Raw genomic sequence first — 21,422 nt, 5'->3', positions numbered from 1 at the left:
TTGCCTGGGCTTCCATATGCCGTATCTTGGAGCTTCAGTTGTGAATTCTACTTGATGAGTGAGACAGGAAGTCTCTGAGCTGTTGTAAACTTCCCACATCAGCCAGGAATGGTTCAGATGTGTGGATGGGAGTGAGCCTGCCTGTGGGGGACGTCAGTGAGAAGTCGTAGGATTCAGAGGCAGAGGCTGTTCCTGCCTGTCTTACCTAAAAACAACTACTGTGTCCATAGCCCTAGGTTACACCTCGCTCCCAAACCATGAAAGGCTCCTGCTGTCCCAACAGATAAAATCTGAAATCCTTGACCAATAGTCTTTTCTTTTCTTTTTTTTTTGGTGAGGAAGATTAGCCTTGAGCTAACACCTGTTGCAAATCTTCCTTTTTTTGCTGAGGAAGATTGTCCCTGAGCTAACATCTGTGCCCATCTTCCTCTACCTTATATATGGGACGCCACCGCAGCATGGCTTGATGAGCGGTGCAGAGGTCTGCACCTGGGATCTGAACCTGTGAACCCTGGGCCGCCCAAGCGGAGCGTGCGAACGTAACCACTACGCCACCAGGCTGGCCCCCTTGACCAATATTCTTGATCCTCTGCTGTCTGCCTTTAACCTACCCTTTTCTCAAACTCAAGCCCGATGCTTCACTGTCCTTTAATTCTCCATTCTTATTCTTTATTCCAGGCTCTTTCCTCAGTGCCACAAGTCTTTTCTCCATCTCCACTTGTTGAAATTCTATCCGTATATCAAGTGCCAACTCAAGAACTTACCCCTTTACTGTGCATTTCCTCCTTCACAGAGCCAGATTGAGGTTTATACTTTCTATAAAGCATTTGTCACAAATCTGTTGCAAATGACTGTGCGTCATCTGGTTTCATATACATATATATTACTGATCATCTAGCTCTTTCTTCCTGGTCTATGATTTACTTAGTTTTAATTTTATTCATCTTATAATCTCCTGTAGCACCTAGTGCTTTGCCAATAATATAATAGGCAACAAGAAAATTTAACGAATGGATATGTGGATGGTTGAAAGACTATATGAATAAACGTGAAAATAGAAAAGAAGGGTGATAATTAGAAAAAAAAATGAGATCAGGCAATATCATGAATTACAGTATTAGATTCGAAATGAACTTTTATAAATTAAAATAGTTTTCAGGAAAAAATACAAGAAAATGAAGTTTAATAAAAATAAAATTTATACGAGTATTCCCCAGGAAGAAAAATAACAAGCTCCAATTCTGCAAAATCGTCATTTATATGTGACTGTGAGAGAAAAAACTCTTACAGATAATAGCAAATTACAAGTGACCTGGATAACAGAATCAAGCAGAGGGTATGAAAACAGGACATTGTGGGGTCCAGAAATATAAAGTGAGTCTGAGAAAATATTTGTGAATATGACTAATAAACTCGATATCTTAATGGGAGTGAACAAAGAACCCAAAGTTTTCTGAAAGCCTACTGTACTAGACACAGTAGTGTTTTTAGAAAGATGCCTGGGTGATGTATTTATCACTTGGTCCTAACGGCAGCTCTATGAAGTAGATATTATTTACGGATAAGGAATTTGAGAGTTAGAGAAGAAAGTAATGACCTCAAAAATGTATAACTAGTGGAGATTAAAACCTGGATTTGGCTACAAGTCTACCTTAGTCCTCTATCCATGCTCTTTCCGGTACACCACATACAGAATTGTCAATATCCAGTAGCTCAAGTCAAATAACAATATTATCTTTGGTTTCTCCCTGTCCTTCACCCCTCATACCCAGTCACCGAGTCATCTATTCTTCCTCCTGAAAATATCCCCAAGTGTATTTGCTTCTTTCTAACCTCACTGCCATCACCCTGGTCAGCCTCTATCTTCTTTCCTGCAGACAAATGTAATAACATTCCCTCATATCCACTTTTACCTCATTTTAGTTCATTCTCCATATGACAACCAGGGTAATCTGGTAAAGATGCATGACTGATCACATGACTCTCTTGCTGAAAATACTTCTTTGGCTTCTGGTTCTTCTTGGATTAAAGTTAGAAATCTTTCACATGAGCTGTAAGATTTCCATAAAATGCATCTTCGTTACTCTATTCATTTCATGCCACTTTCCACGTTATTTTCTATACTGCAGCCATGTTTGATTTTTTTCTCTTATTTCCTCTTTCACCGTAGAGACTCTGCTGTTGTCTGGAAGTGGGCCTCTTCGCCTTCTCATTTCTCTGAGCTGTTTTTTTACTTGGCTCTCAGTTCTCAGTTTATGAGCTACCTCCCCACGGACTGTATCTTTGACTACCAGGTCTCAGTTAAATCCCCTTTGCTATGCGCTTCTGCAACACTTTGCACTTCACCATTTGTTTTATCACACTGGTTTTTACTCATATAAAACTCTAAGAGGAGCATTATGGCTGACTTGAGCTCCTGTTACATTTCCAGAGTCTAGGATGGTAGCTAGTGAGTGGTGAAGTCTCAATTAATATGTGTTGATTGCTGTGATGATCAATTAAAAATTGAGAAATAAGTATTAAAAAGGAAGTTCCTCAACTAGACAGTCTATCTCTCAATATCATTTAAATGCTGTTTTACTATCACTGAAATCATTCTCAGGGGTTATAGTTAAATCATCAAACTTGGCTGAATATGTGGCAGGAGGTAGACAAAATGATTCCAGTGCCTCTGTATCACCCTGAGCTGCCCTGAGGTTTTGGTGAGGTCCCAGGATGCTATGCCTAAGAAAACTCACTCTGAGACCATTGTCATAAGGACATGTGTGTCAGTTTAACATGTGGATGTGAAATTATTAGGAGCATCTAAGTTTCTCGTTTATGCATTTAATAATGAATTCCACAAATATTTATTATATAAATAGTATGCTCAAATATTGTGCAAAGCATTGAATAAATACTGGTGAGGAAGATAAGCAAGGTTACTTCCCGCACGAAGCTTAGAATTCTCTGCTTTAGTTCACTTCAGACCCAGGTGTAATCAGAAGATATTCATTCACACATTGATTGAATGGACATGTATAGGGTAGCTCTGCACTTGGGAGGTGAAATTTACGTTCATGTAACTGTTAGAGGTCAATCATAATATCTGTGTGCTATAAAATGTAATTGCTGTTCTACAATAATCTCAAGCAAGAATGTCATTATCTATCTCATCATACCCCCAGTAATACATAATTGGAATATTAAATTGATTTGAATTGTCTATATCCTTGAAAGAGATAGGTTAAAAATTTGTTATTTATAGTTTATATGCATTTAACAAATATTTTTTGCTTTATTTTAATGGTTTAGGTACATGTCACTGTGGCAGATGTAAGTGTGATAATTCAGATGGAAATGGACTCGTTTATGGTAAATTTTGTGAGTGTGATGATAGAGAATGCATAGATGATGAAACAGAGGAAATATGTGGAGGTATGTATATTAACTTTGCAGAAACTAATAACAGTACTTGATTTTTCACCTGTTTTGTATTTGTATTTCTCTATAAACTTCTGCATTAAGTTTAATAATTTAATCTGAAGATGTGTTTATTTGGAAAACATTTCCTATAAGGAGAGTTAGACTATGGCATTCAGAGTAAACTAGTACTTTTTAAATGCAAAATCAGCTTGTTCCCGGAGGAAAGCCAGATCATTATGGCAATAGGCCAAGTGCGCACTCTTGGAGTGGTCCTAGCTGGACTCCGTCTTCTCTGCTCCACCTTAAGCACTTTTATTCTGTCCCTTTTCTCCCAATCTCTCAATTGCATGTTTTAATTTCATTCTCTTTCCCTTTCTAAACCATGAACCTTTAAATAGTCTTATGTCCTATTGGGGACATCTAAAGACGATAGGATTATTAGACTAGAGTTTATCCCCCCACACACTTAAATAACATTTTTCATGATCTTTTCTATGCACCGCCATCACTCAATCTAATTTTGTTAGTCCACTTATTGCATGTTAACTAGTACCAACCGATGTAATAAATACTTTACATTCCTTGTGTTAAGTCTCACAACATCACTCTAGGGTAAGAATTATTTTTATCCAAACAGATTGATGTAGGAACCGGTAGCTTACCCAGGGTCATTCCACCAGTTGTGATGGAATTTAGTCTTGTGTCTGTTTGGCACCAAAGACTGTGCCATTGACCCCTCACCATAGACAGTTGCATCATCGGTGCCCTGGAATTTGAAGCTCCATGAGAAGAGCCCCTCCTTACCACCTGTAATGTCCTTCTCTTCTGCTTACCTATCTGCACGCCTGTTCCAAGTTTCAGTTTGCAACCATGGCTGGCACAGGAGAGGAAAGTAGAGAGAAGTGAGAATCCCTTCATTTCAGGTAAACTCTTCTCTGCTGTTATTAGATGATTTAGCCTGGTTACGTCTGGCCTCATCTCTCTGTTGATAAGTCATTGCTTATTTCATTTATCTTTGACAAGATTCCAGTCCATGGAATCCTATCCTGCATGCAGAATGGGTAATCTCAGAAGAATATTTTCCCTGGGAGGATCAGGGGCAGATGGGGCCAGGAGAAACCAGAGGGCCGCAGAGAAAGTGTCACTAACATACGACAAGCTGTCCCTTTGTTTACGAAAACAAATTGTAGCTTCAATTCCTGTGGTCATTCAGATGCTTTGATTTTAGGTTTGCTTGGTTCTTTCCCTCTGGTTTCGTTGCTGTACAACCCACCAGGATAAAACAAACAAACACAAAACCTTCATTTTTCAAGCCAGTGACCTAAGCTAGACGCTGTTCAGACAATTCTGCTAAAGGGCTCAGTTCAAAATGATTAGAACAATTAGATAAATCCACCCACAAATATTATGTATTTGTCCTCTTGATGGTTCGTTTCCAATTATTACAGGTTGAAAAAGAGGAAGGGAACCTGCTCGGGGCCAGTGTGTTCTGATGCACACCACTCAAGCAAAGTTTATTTGCATATGTAAACATAAACATTTAGCTTGAAACAACACAACTGGAAATGTTTAACTCTCAACCTTTCCACTTATTATTTCCATTTGTTTGAGGCTTAAGCAATTTCATGGTGCAAAGTCTCTGACCACAGACACAGGCACTCCAGTAAACATCCTCTAGGGGTGACATTGACTAGGATTCTAGATCATTCCTCATGTCACTCACGTGAAACCAATCTGTTGAGAGATGATTCTACAGCCCGTTAGTGAAGCAATTCAAGAGGAGATTTTCTTGCTTCATCAGTTTATACAAAGCAAAGAATGATGTTTATTGCCTGGAATGTATATCGTCCTGAAGCTTCTATTTTATCTCAATTATCCAGATGTGTCATGTTATAATATTTTCATTTGAGTTATGAGAATATCTTTTTAATTTTCCATATCTGCATGCAGGTATAGCCTTACAAGATTTTTCTTTCCTTATTCACCTCTACCTCAATGATTTTTTAGTAAAATTCTAATTCAATACTGAATTTTATAAATATACAAAGAATTTGGGTGTAAAGAATATAGATTTATCATTTGTTAATATAATGGTAATCCTTACATATGTAACACCTTACATAAATTTCCTGAAATTACAGAAGAAATAACTTCTAGTTTAAGAAGTTAATCAAGTCTTTAAAAAACTCTTACGAAAACCTTTTAACACACAGTTGTCCTGCTTTCCTTCAGTGTAATCCTCAAGTTCCTGAGGCTTGTGATATAGCACAGGAATGTGACATTGTTGTGGGTGTACACAGAAATGTTTTTAAGTTTATAAATAAAATGTATAGCTTTTATGTTTTATTATTGATGAAATCATTTGCTAACCTTTACATTTGCTCAAGTGAACAAATCAAAATTAAAATTTGTTGTAGAGATGATCCTTGTCCATTAGGTTAAGAAGCGGTTTTCTATGGATACCCCAACTACAGTTCATTTAGACAGAAAATATGGCATCATATGCTTGAGTCCCTGTCTCTTTCTTTTCTCTCTATAACTCTCTTTCTCACCATCTCTGTCTCTCTGATGCATGTCTGCTTGAAGGAAGTCTCATTTGATCGACAAGAATAGCCTATGCTAGACCAGAATATTCTATTGTATTCTCCCTTCTTATGTGAGTTTCACAGACTCTATTGACACTCTAGCTGTTGGCCAGAAATGCTAGTGTTTAGAAAGAAAAATAGCCTCACAATTAGTTTCCCATGGGCCCTCTGGAATTGGGACTTTAGGAGAAGAGAGAGGGAAGAACAAAGACTTTAGCCATAGATTCTGGTAAAACATAAATTCCCATAAAACAGAAAGAGTAGACTAAAAAACAAAATCCAGTGTGACCCTGATTTTCATCATATTTCCAAGAACAAGAACAGACATTCATAGTTGGGTGACATAACTACAAAAAGGGAGGACATAAGAAGTAATTTTGAGGTAAATAGAATTGCCATCTTTTGAGAATTTGTAGGATTGCTAGATATGGATACAGGAAGTGATAATGTGATAATTCAGTACAGTTGTTTGTAGGTACTCTTACGTATCATTTGTAGTCCCTTGACAAATAGGTTGGGAATTTCATTGGGAGACCAAGGGTCCACGATATTGCTCTAGATGACTACTCAACATTGATTTAGCTGAAAACCTCTTTTCCACGTGGTGAAACACAACAGCTTGTGGGACACAGTTGAATGAAAGATGAAATACTCCCTCTGGTTTAAGAAATGGTTCAGTCATTAATAATGTGCATCCAAGTAAATATGCACCATTGGTTTCTCAATAGTTGATATCAAATGACATATTTCAGTGACTAATTCAAGAAATGCCCTTAGAGTGAATGCTCACATACATTTGAGTTTGATCCATACCTTTGAGATTGGATAGACATTCTTTCATGTCATTTCTTTAAATATTCTTTCATTTCTTTTCGTTTTAATCAGCTACCTGGCTAGGACAAGTTAGAGGACACTTTGGCTTGCTTTATGTATATAATTATGTAGGTATCGGTGCAACTGTGATGTTTTGGGGGCAAACTATGTAATTTGATTATTTTAAGCAAGAACTGTGGAGCGGACATGTAATTTCAAAAGGCAAAAATGATCACAAAGAGGTAGAAGGTTAATTTTGCTTTTAAAAGTTGCTTTTTTCCTCACCGTGTAAAATTCATTTTGGGTAAAGGCCATGGAAAGTGTTACTGTGGAAACTGTTACTGCGAGGCTGGTTGGCATGGAGATAAATGTGAATTCCAGTGTGATATCACCCCCTGGGAGAGCAAGCGAAGATGCACATCTCCAGATGGCAAAATCTGCAGTAACAGAGGTGTGTCATTCATACACTTTACTACGTAATGGGGAGGGAAACAAAGCCCTTAACTGTTAACACTCCTTTTCTCTATTTCCTTCAGTGTGGGAGGAAGTCGTCCTTTATAGTGTTTGACTTTGCTGTAAATCCACAATTACTATACCCACAATCTTCTCTTTCTTATTTTTTATTGAGTAGAAAGAAGAAAGATAAGAAGTTGCTGTCATTCTTTCAGCCTCACTGAACAAATAGTTAACATAGGGACTCTAATTTCTTTGGCGGCCATCCAGAAATAGCACAGTGCAGCTAAAAGGCAATTCTTATGGATACTTCTGTTAAATGTCTCTTGACTAACAGAACTATCTACAGTGTGAGCATCTAATTATCTAGAGCATTCAAGAAACTCTCTTGTCTTAATTATGAGTAAATTGAAGGCGAGTTTGCAATGTGGAATTGGTATGGAGTCATTTAACTTTTATATGCAATAATAAAAATGTGATATTGAACACAATAGATATGGAAACTATGTATCAAATAGGCATATAAAATTTAGACTGACCTTAGACATGAATTTTAAAAATATATTAGTATTGCTAAAATATAATTTAAAATGAGTTAACTAACTGTTGATATAAAATCAGTTTTAAACACTTTGTAAAACACCTTGAAAATACTTATTTTTCCCTTTGTCAGCTGTACTGGTCGATAAAAGAGAGCCTTGCTGGACTGTTCTTTGCCTACTGGGTGATATAAATAAGTGGCCATATTTCCTTCTGTAAAATTAAAAATCTAGAAAGCTGGAAAACTTTTTTTTTCATTTTTATAAATAAATGATGCGTTTTGATAGATAACACTAACATGGAAAACCTTAACACACAACCAATTTTATCCTTTTAAAAATTGACATAGAAGAGTAAAATGTGCCACATTTCTGTACATAGAGAAAGGAAAGCAAAAGGCCTGAACTTAGAACAAAAATCATAAAAGTTCTCTCCTTTATTTATGCAGAATAGATCTGACTGTATATCATACCAACTCACCTTGTTTTCCTTTATTATGTAAGGATATGTTTCTGCTTAAATCCTTTTATTGAATAGGGTCTGTAGTCACCATTGTGATGTCAGTGTCTGAAGCTTGAACTGAGTTACTGTGGAAAATAATCACTTAGGTGTTGAGAGAGAGAGGAGAAAAATGGAACTGATCGGGCTGTAGATCAGGGCCGGACTCTGCAGCAGGGATGCGTGGGCTCGGAGAGACAGACGTCCTTCAGAAACATACTCCTTGTGCCTCTCCGCCAGCTCACCTCCTGCCTCCCTCCCCGCTTCCTGGTGCTTGGAGCTTTCTGATTTGAGGTCTGGCAGAGGCAGAACAGAAAATAGCCTAAAAGTGGCCGGTAGCCAGTGAGATTCAGGGATACATGATGGCAAGTCAGGGGCAGGCACTCAATGAGTCCTTTTTTCTTAGGAGGTACCACTCCTGTCTCTAGAGCTCTTTCCTTATCAATACTTACTTAGGTGGGAGATAGATACTAATGCCCGCACACACCTATCTCATTGTCCTTGTTTGCCCATCTTCAGGGGCCAAAACATCTATGTTGTAGACAGTGTAGCTAATCAGTGATGGAATAAATGTCCCTTATTGCCCATGTGGACTCACATTGGACTCACTTTAACACATACCCATCCCCCGCATCATTTATGCTATTATGAAAGCAATGTGTATTCATTTAAAAAAATAACATAATAAAGTAGAAAATGATCCATAATCTCAACATCCAGATCTAATCTCCTTTTACATTTTGGTACATGACCTTTCAGCTTGGTGTTTTTATTTAATTATTTTTAAAAATTCATCATCTATGTGCCTCCCTGATATGTATTTTCTTCTTATTTAATACAAAAATTGAATTATACTATACATACTAACTTGTAATTTGCTTTTTTCCATTTAATCCTATATTTTGGATATCTTTCTTTGTTCACAGAGCAAAAACCTAATTATTACTTTTAATGGCTACTTGGTAGTCCAAGCTACACATGGACCATTACTGCGCTAATTCCCCTTTGATCGATATTTAGGTCACTAGTAGTTTTTCAATAACATGGATACCACCATGGTTAATATTCTTGACCGTGTACTTTTGTGTATTTTTCCTCTCCTTTGGATATATTAATTGAAGTGGACTGTTTGCTAAATAGTAACGCGTATTTAAAAAGTACATATTGTGAAATTGCCTCTCAGAAAGTTGTACACTTTGTGCTCCAGACACTCATCAGCTCTTGATCCTAGCAATCTTTTTCACCTCTGCCAATCTGACATCCAAAATAATTCTAACTCACCATTGTTTTACAGGTCCCCTACCTCCACCCCTTAGCGATAGTAGTTTGAGTAGTAAATATTTTTTATGTTTATCTATCATCATTACTTCTCTACAAAATTTTTGATTGGTGTTCTTTGCCTTTGTCTATTTTTTAGGCATATTTTTCCTTTGGATATTGACTCCTAAGAATTGTTTATGTTTGTGAAGGTAGCTTTTTGTCTTTTACATACATATGACTATTTGTTCCAACTATTTTAGTGTTTTAGTTTTTTAGTGTTTTGCTTCCAACCAAAATTTTAGATTATTATGTTGTTACATCTATTTCTTTTTTTCCTTTTAGTAATTTGCTTTGGGGGTTTTGAATAAAAAACATTTATTTTGTATTTTATGGTTTTATTTTATATCCTTAAATCTTTGATCTACCTGGAATTTACTTTGATATAAGAGGTAAGAAGAGATTTAACTTTATCTTTCCCTCAAATGATTAGCTGGTTGCCCTAAAGATGATTATGGATAAACTACACAAAGTAAATATGATCTACGACTGGGCACTTCCCCTATGCAAATCTCCAAAAACCAAGGTTATGTCTCTCACCTGATCTCCAACATCCTCTATAACCTGAGCCCATCTGATCTAGCAAACCCTACTTCTTAGTTTTCCTTAACGTGCACCTTCTGCTCCAGTGATGCAGGACTCCTTAGAGTGCCCATGCCCATCCCACTCTTCTTTGCTTATTCTCACTTTCTTGATTTTCTTTGAGTTGTTCCACCTCCAATTGCTCCTAGGATCCTAGAACATTTCCCCTTCTCTGCATATCCAGACCATCTACCCTAATCACTTCAGCCCTTCCCCAACTCCTACAGTATTTATGTCCTAGTTTATAAAACATTAGTACTCATACTTTCATTGTTTGCTGATTTTTCTTTCATTAGGTTTTTTTTTGTCAAATATATTGTAAGCTTCTTGGGGGCAAGAATTATAGCTTATGTTAGTTTTTTGGTGTTGAGACAAACCAACACAGTGCTAATGACACATCCTGCAATCCCACATAATTATAAACATAGATAATGACTTTTGTTTATCATAGAATCTCTACTGTCAACTTTAGATGGTGTTTTTCTTTGTAGAATATTTTTCCTGAATATGTATATTTTCCAAATACAAAGTAATCCACAGGAGAAAAAGCAATATGTGAAATGCTTTCTTTCATGATTTTTGTTCACTAGCCCATGTAAAATTATTTCTCCTGTCTAGGCATTTGTGTGTGTGGTGAATGTTCTTGCCACGATGTTGACCCGACTGGAGACTGGGGAGATATTCATGGGGACACCTGTGAGTGTGACGAAAGGGACTGCAGAGCTGTCTATGACAGATATTCTGATGACTTCTGTTCAGGTAAGTGCTCTCCTAATTCCTATTTTTAAATGAAAAACAGTCATTTCCCTATTTTCAAGATTCATTTTGTTTCTTACAAAAGCTTTGAAAGAACTGAATGTGCATTCTAAAGCACCGGATGTTCACAGTGCTCCTATTAGTAACTTGGAAAACCTTTAGAGAATTCACATGTTAGGCAAAGACTAGAGATATAAATGCACCCACTCTCTTAAAATTAGTGTAATTCCTCACCAAGGAGAACCATTACCTCCAGATATCTATTGCTCAACTGTAAGAATACAAAACTAGCAGACCTGATGACAATGAGCAGGAGAGATACCATTATGACAGCTGTATTAATATATTACAAAACTTAGGATAATATAATTATCATAGATATTTTGATGCATTAATTCTTTGGTATAATTTATATACTAGAGTTGTTCTAAAATTTAGTCTAGAATTGAATATCAATTAGTGGATTCAAAAATTTTATGCCATAAATATTTATGGAACCGATACTGTTTGCCAGGGTCTGGACTGCATCTGGGCTACTGGTTCCAGCAGTGGAGGAGACAAACAGGATCCTTGACTTTATGGAGCTTGCAGCCTAAATGCAAAGGAAAAAACACATCCTGCCAGAATTTCTAATGGTCCAAAGTAAAAAAAAAAGCAATCAGATTTATCTGAAAAATTGTCATTTAGTGAAAATGGAGTTATGGATTTTCAGTCTGGTTATATTTGACAATCCAGAAGGCAGAGACATATGCATATACATCTCTTTATGCTTGACTGCCTGATTGGTGTAGGTAGAGAGAGAGGAAACTCCACTGGTCTCCTGAAAGTTTGCCATCAAAAGGAAATAAAAGAGCAGCCGTATTTAATTACGATTCTCCAACAGTGAAGACTTCTCTGGCCCAGCTAAGGGGAGCCTGCTGCTAAAACTTCCCATTGCAGAAGTGTTTCCCTCTTTTGGTTACCTGGTGCTTGGGAGAATTTCCTAAACATTCTGTGAACACTGTTCTCTTGAGGAGATGCCCTTTTCAGATTTTTCTATTATTCATTCTATATGTGTTCTTTATCATCATCATTATCAAGACAATGGTCATAAAACAGCTAGAACTATTGAGTGGCTTCTATGTGGCAGACACTGTGCTAAGCCCTTCCCAGATTGTTGCATTTATTCTTCATAAAAGTCTATGAGGTAGAGAATATATTTATTCTCATGTTATAATTGGGGAAACTGAGGCTTGGGGAAGTTCCATAATTTTCTTAAGGCCCCAAAGCTAGGAGATAGAATTAAAATGTTAACAAGGTCTATGAATCTGAAGAAATTTAAAGGTTCTTTATTTACTGAATGAGTCTTTGTTTAAACTTCAATTTAATATAACAAACATTTATTGAGAGCCAACTGTGCTAGAGGCGCTGTGTGGAATATTACAGTATAAAATATAAAAAAGCATAGGCTCTGCCCTCAAGAAATTTACTATTTAGCAAAGACAACTACCACGTAGACATACAATTTTAATATACTGCGATATGGGAGAGTTGTGTTCATGCATTTGTTTACTTATAGTGGGGACAGAGTGGTGAAAACAACAGACAAAATCCCTCTCCTTATGGAGTTTACATCCCAGTAGGGCTGGAGAGACAATGGACAAAGTAAAAAAAATTAAATGTATGGTAGGTCAGTGCTACATACTTTTCATGGGCATAATGCTGTAGATTAAAATGAAGAGAGAAGGGGGTTGAGAATTTTGGGGCGTGGGCTTCTTTGACATCTTAATGAGGGCGATGAGGCTCTTCACAGAGGTGGTGATGTATGGCTCACACATTGCAGGATGCTTTTGGATCACCATGCACGTACAGTTCTGCCCTAAAGGGTAGGCTTGCAGGTCAAGAGAGATGAGAAGGGCACCCCAGGCAGAGGGAGTAGAGGCATATGATCTATGCAGGGGACTAGACTCAGTTTGGTTATCACCAGAATGTACAAGGAACAAAGGGCAAAGCTAGTCAGAAACAAGAACTGGAGGACTTTTTACTTTGCTGCAGAACTAGACTCTATTCTAAAGGCAATGGTGTGCTAGTGATGGCTTTAGGCAGTGGAGCACATTAGTCACCAGGTTCCTAGTCTGGTTGTCTGGATAAATGTTGGTGCCATTTACTGAAATGGGGAATATAGAAGGAAGTTGTCAAATTTGTTTCTAGAAATATCGAGCATAAAGGACCAATGACAAGGCAAAGTTGATTTTTTTTCAGTCCGTTGAATATGTGAGTCTGAAGGTTCAAGGCTGAACCTGAGAATTTAGAGTCGTAAGCACGGAGTTGGTAGTAAAAACTGTACTGGGGGCTCAAGAAACACCATTTAAGAATGTCATTTTAAGTGTCATTTTAAGATTGTGAGATAAAACATGAATTCATACAATTTAAAATAGGAAAATAAAGGAGATAATCAGGCTATATATAAATATTATAAGTTTGTAACTATCTGCTATGATGCTTTTGTTTTTTTAACATAGGGCACACTCTTCCTTGTAAACCTACTATCCTGATTTTGGAGTGGGATTGAAAAATTCAAAGTAACTACTTTATAATGATAATTCAGGGTCATGTGAGCTGGTCTGCTTCACTGTGAGGGAGTGGGGCCATGGGGTGAAGATGGGTATAGATGCTTTGATCCTTTTATAAGCTCACAATTCCTGTTGCATGTTATTTAGGCTTAGAGTTACTACCATAGGTTGGTAGGTTGGGCCGGTAAAGGCCATTAAGGAGGTCTCCATGGAATCTGAAATTTTCCACTTCATCTATTCCCTCCCTTCTTCCTTCTGCCCTATTTTCTTCTCCCTCACATTTTCCATTCTTCCCTATCCTATGAGATTTCAGATAAAGTTAAGTGATTGGGCATTTATGGTTACATGGTTGATGGGGCTTATCATAGGAGGAGAGTAGGAGAGAATACTTGACCTTTTCTCTGTGGTCTCCATGCTGTGGGTGTAGACAGGTGGGGGTGGGAAGAAGTGATGGGATAATAGGCTGTTGTTGGAGCAATAAGACATCAGTCTGTACTTGTGATTATATTATTTTTTTTGTTAAAGTGAACTGAGTGTGGCCAGCTCTCCACAGCCTGCCTCCCACACTTAAAATGAGGAACTTAGGAAAGAAGAAACTCACATTAACAGAGACTCTACTCTGTTAGACACTTACCAACTTGTTCACACACCTCGTTCCATTTTATGTTCACACTAACTCAGAGAGGGGAGACATTATCTACATTTAACAGAAGAGAAAACAGGTTCAAAGAAATTAAGTAACTTGACAAAGTTCACACTGCCATTAAGTGTCATCTGAAAACACATGTAGCCTAAGTACTCATGTAATTTAATCTCCAAGTGATGCAAATAAAATTCTTCAATTTTGCTTTATTTTGGCAAGAAAGAACTGTCCTCTAGATGCTCAAAATTCTTATAAACCTAAGCTTCTCTGAACATCATTATGATCTGGGGCAAGCATCAACCTCTGGAGTATTTCTTCATTCTGACTAAATCTGTAGAATTCTATATATTATGCTTAGTGAATTCTTAGTCTTCATACTTTTCCTAATTGCCAGTCTAAGTTGCGCCATAGGAAGGGTGCCATGCAGTTGATTATTGAGTATGTTAGTACTTTAGTGTTATAAGACAGAAGGAACCTAACTACGTCGATATTCTCTAGTGATTTTTGCAAGGCTGGAGTGTAATAAGGCTCAGATGAAATGCAGTTGTATTTTTAGCTCCCATTCTTGCCATCCTGAGGGTGTTGGTCTTATTTAAGTGCAAAGGAAATCTCTCAATGGATTTGTTTCAGCTGGCTCTTTTAATTGACATTCTCATTTTATTCATTCCATCTCTATCCATTCATCTATTCAGTAATGCATTTAAATATAAATATTTTGTGCCTACCACATCATGGGTACAAATATTTTAAAACATGATCCCTGCTTGCAAATAAATCTGTTTTATTTATTTCTTCTTTCATTCATATTTGTGGTTCATCATCCACATGGTGTGTGTGTGTGTGTGTGTGTGTGTGTGAGCATGAATGCAACCATAAGCAAACATGACTCACACACACACAGATACATGCACATACATACACACACACTTCAAAGATGATATTGTTGACAAAATTTGGCCGTGACTAAAATGACCAGGGCATGACCAGCCATCCTGAAATGTACCAACTGTTCTGTTTACTTCAGTTCTATGAGCTGCTCCACTGAATTTACTTCCTGATTCTAAAATAACTCCTTTATTCCTGATGGCTGCTTACTACACTGATCTGTTTCCCCAAATCCCATAATTGGATAAATATGCTGCACTGTGACCTTAAACTCTATCTTTTGGCTTGTCCTGTCTACCGAAATGATGAAAATATGAAACTCTGGCTTAGAGTAGATTAGAGTTCCATTAGTTTGGAAAATAGAGTGATTGATAGACCATATTATGTGGGGAAATTTGTCACTCTGGATTACCAAAGCATTAAGGAAAGAAACTGAAGGAAATGATTAAGTATATTCAGTTTTCATTGTCTTGAAAGGGAAATCAATATATTGAATGGACTTTTTTTTAATAACAGGTACTAGTTAGATTTAACTTGTTTCCCCAAACTTTGATGGTCTTCATTCTACTTCATAAGAAGCTACTTCTAAACATCAGATTCCAATTCATGAGCATTTTGATAATTTTAAAAGAAAGAAATATCCTCTATAGCAGAAGAGTGTTTGACTGGAATGGATGCAACTACATTTGTCCTGGATTCATATTTCTGAGTTTAGATAGCTTAACTCAGAAGAGCACAAGGATTACAAATTTGTTTGGTGTCAACATCCTCTCCTACAGTGGCCTAAGAGCCTTGATAGCTCTACATGCCCAGCATGGCCACAATGCCACCCAATGTGTGCTCTTGCTGCCAACTCCCTGCCCATGCTATACAGACCCTGCTGTGGTCTCATTTACATACCAACACTAACCACCATGTTGATCTTCCATTGTTATGGGTGTGTGTGTGTGTGTTTGTGTGTGTGTTTAATGCGTGCTCATAGGTCTTTTGAAAGCAATTCCCTGATGTTCATTCTCCTCATGTTTGATCTCAGGGATAAACAACAACATTCTGTATCTTTCATCTCTGTTTTCTTGGTCCTCTGCCTACAGAGTTTAAAGGAATACTTGTTAGAAGCAATAAAATTAACTCCTGCAGGCTTTATACACACACACGCACACACACACACACACACACACACAGATTTGACAAACTAGCATGGAAGCATTAAATTTCAGATCAGTGTGGTAAAATTCACATCTTCTAGTTCTCTCATTGTAAAGAAAAAGTGAGATGAGCCCAGGAAGATGGACTAGTGACACATTTAGATGGAGAACACAGGTCTCCTAATTTCTTCTTTTATGCCTTTTTCACTATTTGTTTATAAAAGACCCTAATATATATGTTATGTCAGTCTAAAGGATTTTCATGCTAAATAGATCTTATTGTTTCTAAACCTTTCTTTATATATCAAAACCAAGCATTTTCTTCTTCCTCATTTTATCGCCGTAAAATGATTCCCTCTCTCTCTGTTTGGCTTAACTTTCATACTGGAATTGAGAAACTAGTAACTCCAGAGGAGAAATTGAGATTTCATTTTATGATTTCCTGTCTTCTCTGAAGGGCTCAATACCTGCCTCAGAACGTGGTGTCAATACCTTGCATTTCTAACTCTACTGATTAAATGTCATAAAGGATTTTATAGGAAAAGTACGGTTTCATTTAAAGTGGAATCCATAACATTCTGAAATATATTTTGACAGCATGTGATTTTGAGTTATTGAAAGATGTAGAATATAACTTTTCATTACTGTGAAAGCAAAAATTATGTTTATGTTTGAACTTGTCAATTAATCTCTAGTAAACAAATTAGATTATGCAGTACCAATGCCAATACTGCTTTTCATCATTAGGTTAGAATTATTTAAACCTTTTCTCTGTTACTTTTACGTTTGCTTCTTCAATGATGTTCATTCGCATCTTCGATTTAGGTATTCCTACTTTCCCAAAGCAGTGAAACCTTCCAAAAACATCCTACATGCCACTATTTCATCATTTAAACTGCTTACCATCTATTCACTGACTCTCAGGAATTTCCTTCATTATGGATGGTGTTCTTAGGTCATTCATATTTTAATAAATCTTCTGTCCTCAGCTTGAACTTGTTCCATTGATGTTGACTTCTGATGACAGAGTGTAGAAGACTCCTAAGTGGATGATTTAAGGAAGAGCAGTGGTCATCCTGAACTAGATAATATTTTCCCACTTTGTTGCTTTCCTATTTAGAGGGAAAGCCTTTCATCCCATAGCCAATCACAGCAGTGATGCTATTTCATCAATTCATTCCAATATGTAAGCAATCGACTGCAGCTGGGTTATTGAGAGGGCTTTGGTTAGGTGAAGGCTGAGGCTGAGGCAGAAGCACAGCAAGTTAGGGATCATCACACACATAGCAAAAGTGAGGACACATTGTATATATTCTTCCCAACTTTGCTTGGAGTTGGCGATGCCTGGAGGTGAAGCATAAATTTATAGGAGCCATCCTTGGGAAGGTTCATGATGCTGCATTAAATGCACAGGAAATAGTGGTATAGGCCATTATAGGCTGCGTTTCCCCTAGTGATTGTAGAAGAGCACAGAAATAGCAGAGGGATAGAAAAAAGAAGCTATAGTAATAGCATAACATTAGGAGGGAAAAGCATAGAGATTAAAAAATCTCTGTGAGGACCATAGAGGTAAGAAAACAGAAAGTAAACATGGGGGCATAGAAGGGAAAGGCTTTTGGAGATTTCTTCTAGAACATGGCATTTTTTCCCAAAATTTGTTATTTCATCCACAATTTGACTTATTTTGATATTAATTGGACCAGATTTTAACTCTAAAAATCTCTTATTAATAACTTCTGACCATCTTCATGAATTTGTTTTATTCCACTACAATTTTTTTTTAGTGTCAACATGTGAATGAGCCTTGGATAGGAAATACTGACTGCTCTTAAACCTATGTTCTAACCATAGAACTTGAGAACGTGTTCCCCTCAGTCCCCACGGGTCTCTCTCCACACAGGCTCCTGCTTCATTCCACGTGCCTAGGGATAGGGACCCTGACGCCTGGTGTGTGTCGCTGCTTGTGACTCTAGGCAACCGGAGTGGCAGGTGGCATCCTCCCGGGAAGTTAGGGATTTCCTGGCATTGTTGCCTACTGGATGTTTTGTTCTAACTTTCACAGCTATTTTAAACTTTCCAGAGTGAAGCTTTTTTCCTCTGTCAATCTAACTCTGTTTTTCAATCTTATTGTTAAACTGACAACTAGTCTTGCACAAATGGCAGCATGTTCTGTACTTTGTCTAGTGTCCTCGCGGCAGATCTAACTATCCTTGAGATGAAACCTCTTGTCTCCAAGAATTTCAAAGCCACTGGTGCCTATAAAATGGCAGAATTGATGGTACTTTAAATGTTAAAAACTATTTTAAAATTATTTATCTGTGCATTTGCAGTATAGCTCTGTTTGCAAATTTTGCTCTAAATTACGTGTGGGTTGAGAAGAAGGGTAGGAACTTCTTAAACTGGGATAAATGGCAAGAAGCCACAGAATCCAACAACTTCTGAAATATAATTGCTAATAAATTAAACTATTATAATAAAAATTCTCATATTTGAAGGTTTAAATGATCATATTCAAGTCGTACGTATTTATTAGCAATCACAATTTTCTTTTCCTTTAAAATGATAAGTTGTAAGGCAGAGTAGTCAGGTTGGCAGCAATTTGTTGTTTAGACTCTGTTACTTAGTAGGTGCTCGAGACGTGTGTGTTGAATTGAATTGAGTGCTAAATGAGAGATTTGGATTCAATGAACCCTAATATCTCCCCCCACGTTGACCTATGCTTTTATGATTTGTTCCATGAAGAACCAGGTTAATAGATGGTGAAAAGCTTCCTGATGTGTGAATTGTCTGATTCTTCAAACTCAAAAGATAGATGTCTGCCCACAAACCTCACGGAATATTGATAAAACTGGCCAGTCTTCACTGAAGGCCAATTTCTATATTGTATGATATATATATTAATATCAGATGGCAAAGACAAAAAAGCATGTATTTTCGTCTATTATACCATTATACTTGATTTACTTAAAGAAAGTGTAATTCCACTTCCTTTAAAATTCTTCAGGAATTTTTGCAGCAATTATAGAAATCCACTTTATTCTGCTTCTGCAATAATGAGTGTCTGCATATTTATTAGGAATTAGGAAAAGCTCAGCTATCTTGTTTCCTTTCGAGTCCTGCTTGGTGACATATGTGAGCTCAAATGAATAGAAATGACAACAACTCACTTGTGTGTAGCGTTTTAAGATCTGTTATGTACTTCTTGATAAACGTGGATAGATAATAGTCTGTAGGTAGCAGGACCAGGATTTGAACCCATTTATTGGATTGATAATGTAGACTGTTTTTGCTATACTAAACCACTACTCATCACAGTTCTTTACCAGCTCTGTGTCCATGTGTAAAGGGATTTCATATCTTTCCTGACCTCTTTTGTGTATACTAAATTTGTCTTCAAGGACTGTGAACTCCACACAGGTTACTGGTTTTAGGCTACGGGTCTCTAGGCTCAGCATGAAGGTATAGTGAAAAGGTAATGAAAATAAAGTCTGGGAGACTCTAGAAGATAAAACCCTGTTTCAACAACAAATTGTTTTCCATTTGCTGTGGCTCTCTTCCACGTGAATTAATTGCCAAATCCATGAAATATCCTTTTAGGCCCCAGCAGACCAATATAATCACATGCACCTGGATTTTGATAGCTTCAAGTTCATAGCCCTACCAAACCTGTTTATCTTTTCCGGGGTTGTTGCTTTTTTTTACCCCTCATGATTAATTAATATAAATCAGGTATTTAAGAACTTGGGAAAAATATGCCTTTGCCTTAATGTTTTATATTGTGTTAATTAAGATCCTGACTCATTTGTGATATTCACTGTTGAAATGAAAACTAATTCTGACTTCATTATATATTTTTTCATATATTTTTTATTACTCTCATTGTGAAGGTCATGGGCAGTGTAATTGTGGGAGATGTGACTGCAAAGCAGGCTGGTATGGGAAGAAGTGTGAGCACCCACGTTCCTGCCTGCTCTCGGCTGAGGAGAGCATCAAGAAGTGCCAGGGAAGCTCGGATCTGCCTTGCTCTGGAAGGGGTGAGTGAGGGCTCACAGGCCATGTCGCCGCCTCCCAATCCTATGAGTCGAATCAATTCAACTCACATGTATCTTATTTAAAAGACAGCTGAGATCCCTGAATGAGGGAAGATTAGTCTTTTCAGAACTGATAGTACATCCAGTTTCCATGAGTGAAAGTATATGGAGAAATATAATCTCTCTCTCTCCCTCTCTGTCTCATACGTACACACACTCCCGCACTCACGCATGCACACTCACATACTCACGCTCACTCTCTCAGCCTACTTTAGCTTTGAGGTCTGTTCAATTTCAGTTCAGTTCAATGCTACATTTAAAAGAGAAAACAGTTTGGATATTTGCTCAGAGCTTTCTGAATGAGACCATCTAATTGTCCAGTGACATTTCTGAAACTTAATAACATTGTGTTGAGGAGATTGCTGGCTTTTGAAAAAGCATTGTGTAAACAGATAGCTCTGAATAAGCTTGTGCTGTTTTGGAAGGTCTGTAGCCTCAGGTGATTGGAGGAGAAGGAAAAATTCATCTCGAGGAAAGCTGGTTCCATTCTTTTAATTTATCAAAATAAGAAGTACAGTTTCACCTCTCACATGAAAGTGGCAAAGTTAATATGAAATATGCTTTTGGAGGAATTGGTAATTGACGTTATTACAGATTTTGTTCATGAAAGAGTAAAAGGAGAAAGACTTCTTTTCCCTGAATGTTAGATCAGAAATTTAATTTTATATTCCACTTTTCTTTTAGAAAAATTAACTTTTTTGTTGAGATATAATTCAAATACTATAAAATTTACTCTTTTAAAGTGTACAGCTTAGTGGTTTTTAGTATATTCACAGAATTACCCAACCATCACTCTCTCATTCCAGAACATTTTCATCACCACAAAAAGAAACCCTGCACCCCTAAACCCAGTCACACCCTATTCTCCTGTCCCCTCAACCCCTAGAAACCGTCAGTCTACTTCCTGTCCCTATGGATTTGCCTAATCAGGATATTTCCTATAAATGGAATCATAAAATATGTGGTCTTTTTGTTTCTGGCTTTTTTCACTTAGCATAATGTTTTCAAGATTTATCCATGTTGCAGCATGTATTTCCTTCCTTTTTATGGCTGGATAATATTCATTTGTATGGATATACCACATTTATTTTTTGTTAATGGACATTTGGGTTGTTTTTACCTTTGGCATTATGAATAATGTCCTATGAACATTCGTG

The 21,422-nt window shown here is 37.1% G+C and overlaps 1 protein-coding gene across 2 annotated transcripts in view; it reads left to right on the top strand.

Annotated features, from left to right (window-relative positions):
* The window catches only part of ITGBL1 (integrin subunit beta like 1), a 1,366,350-nt gene that overhangs the window by 1,256,924 nt on the left and 88,004 nt on the right, over positions 1-21,422 (top strand). For both annotated transcript variants that reach the window (XM_087435888.1, XM_087435887.1), the window contains exons 3-6: positions 3,295-3,417; positions 7,114-7,254; positions 10,812-10,952; positions 20,062-20,208. In XM_087435888.1, coding sequence (XP_087292014.1) covers positions 3,295-3,417; positions 7,114-7,254; positions 10,812-10,952; positions 20,062-20,208 — 552 coding nt within the window. The remainder of the gene's footprint in view (positions 1-3,294; positions 3,418-7,113; positions 7,255-10,811; positions 10,953-20,061; positions 20,209-21,422) is intronic.

Source organism: Ceratotherium simum, chromosome 10, assembly GCF_057802395.1.
Source record: "Ceratotherium simum simum isolate JZ-2026a chromosome 10, ASM5780239v1, whole genome shotgun sequence".
In the NCBI taxonomy this organism is placed as follows: Eukaryota; Metazoa; Chordata; class Mammalia; order Perissodactyla; family Rhinocerotidae; genus Ceratotherium; species Ceratotherium simum.
This window is presented reverse-complemented; position numbering and strand designations above follow the sequence as displayed.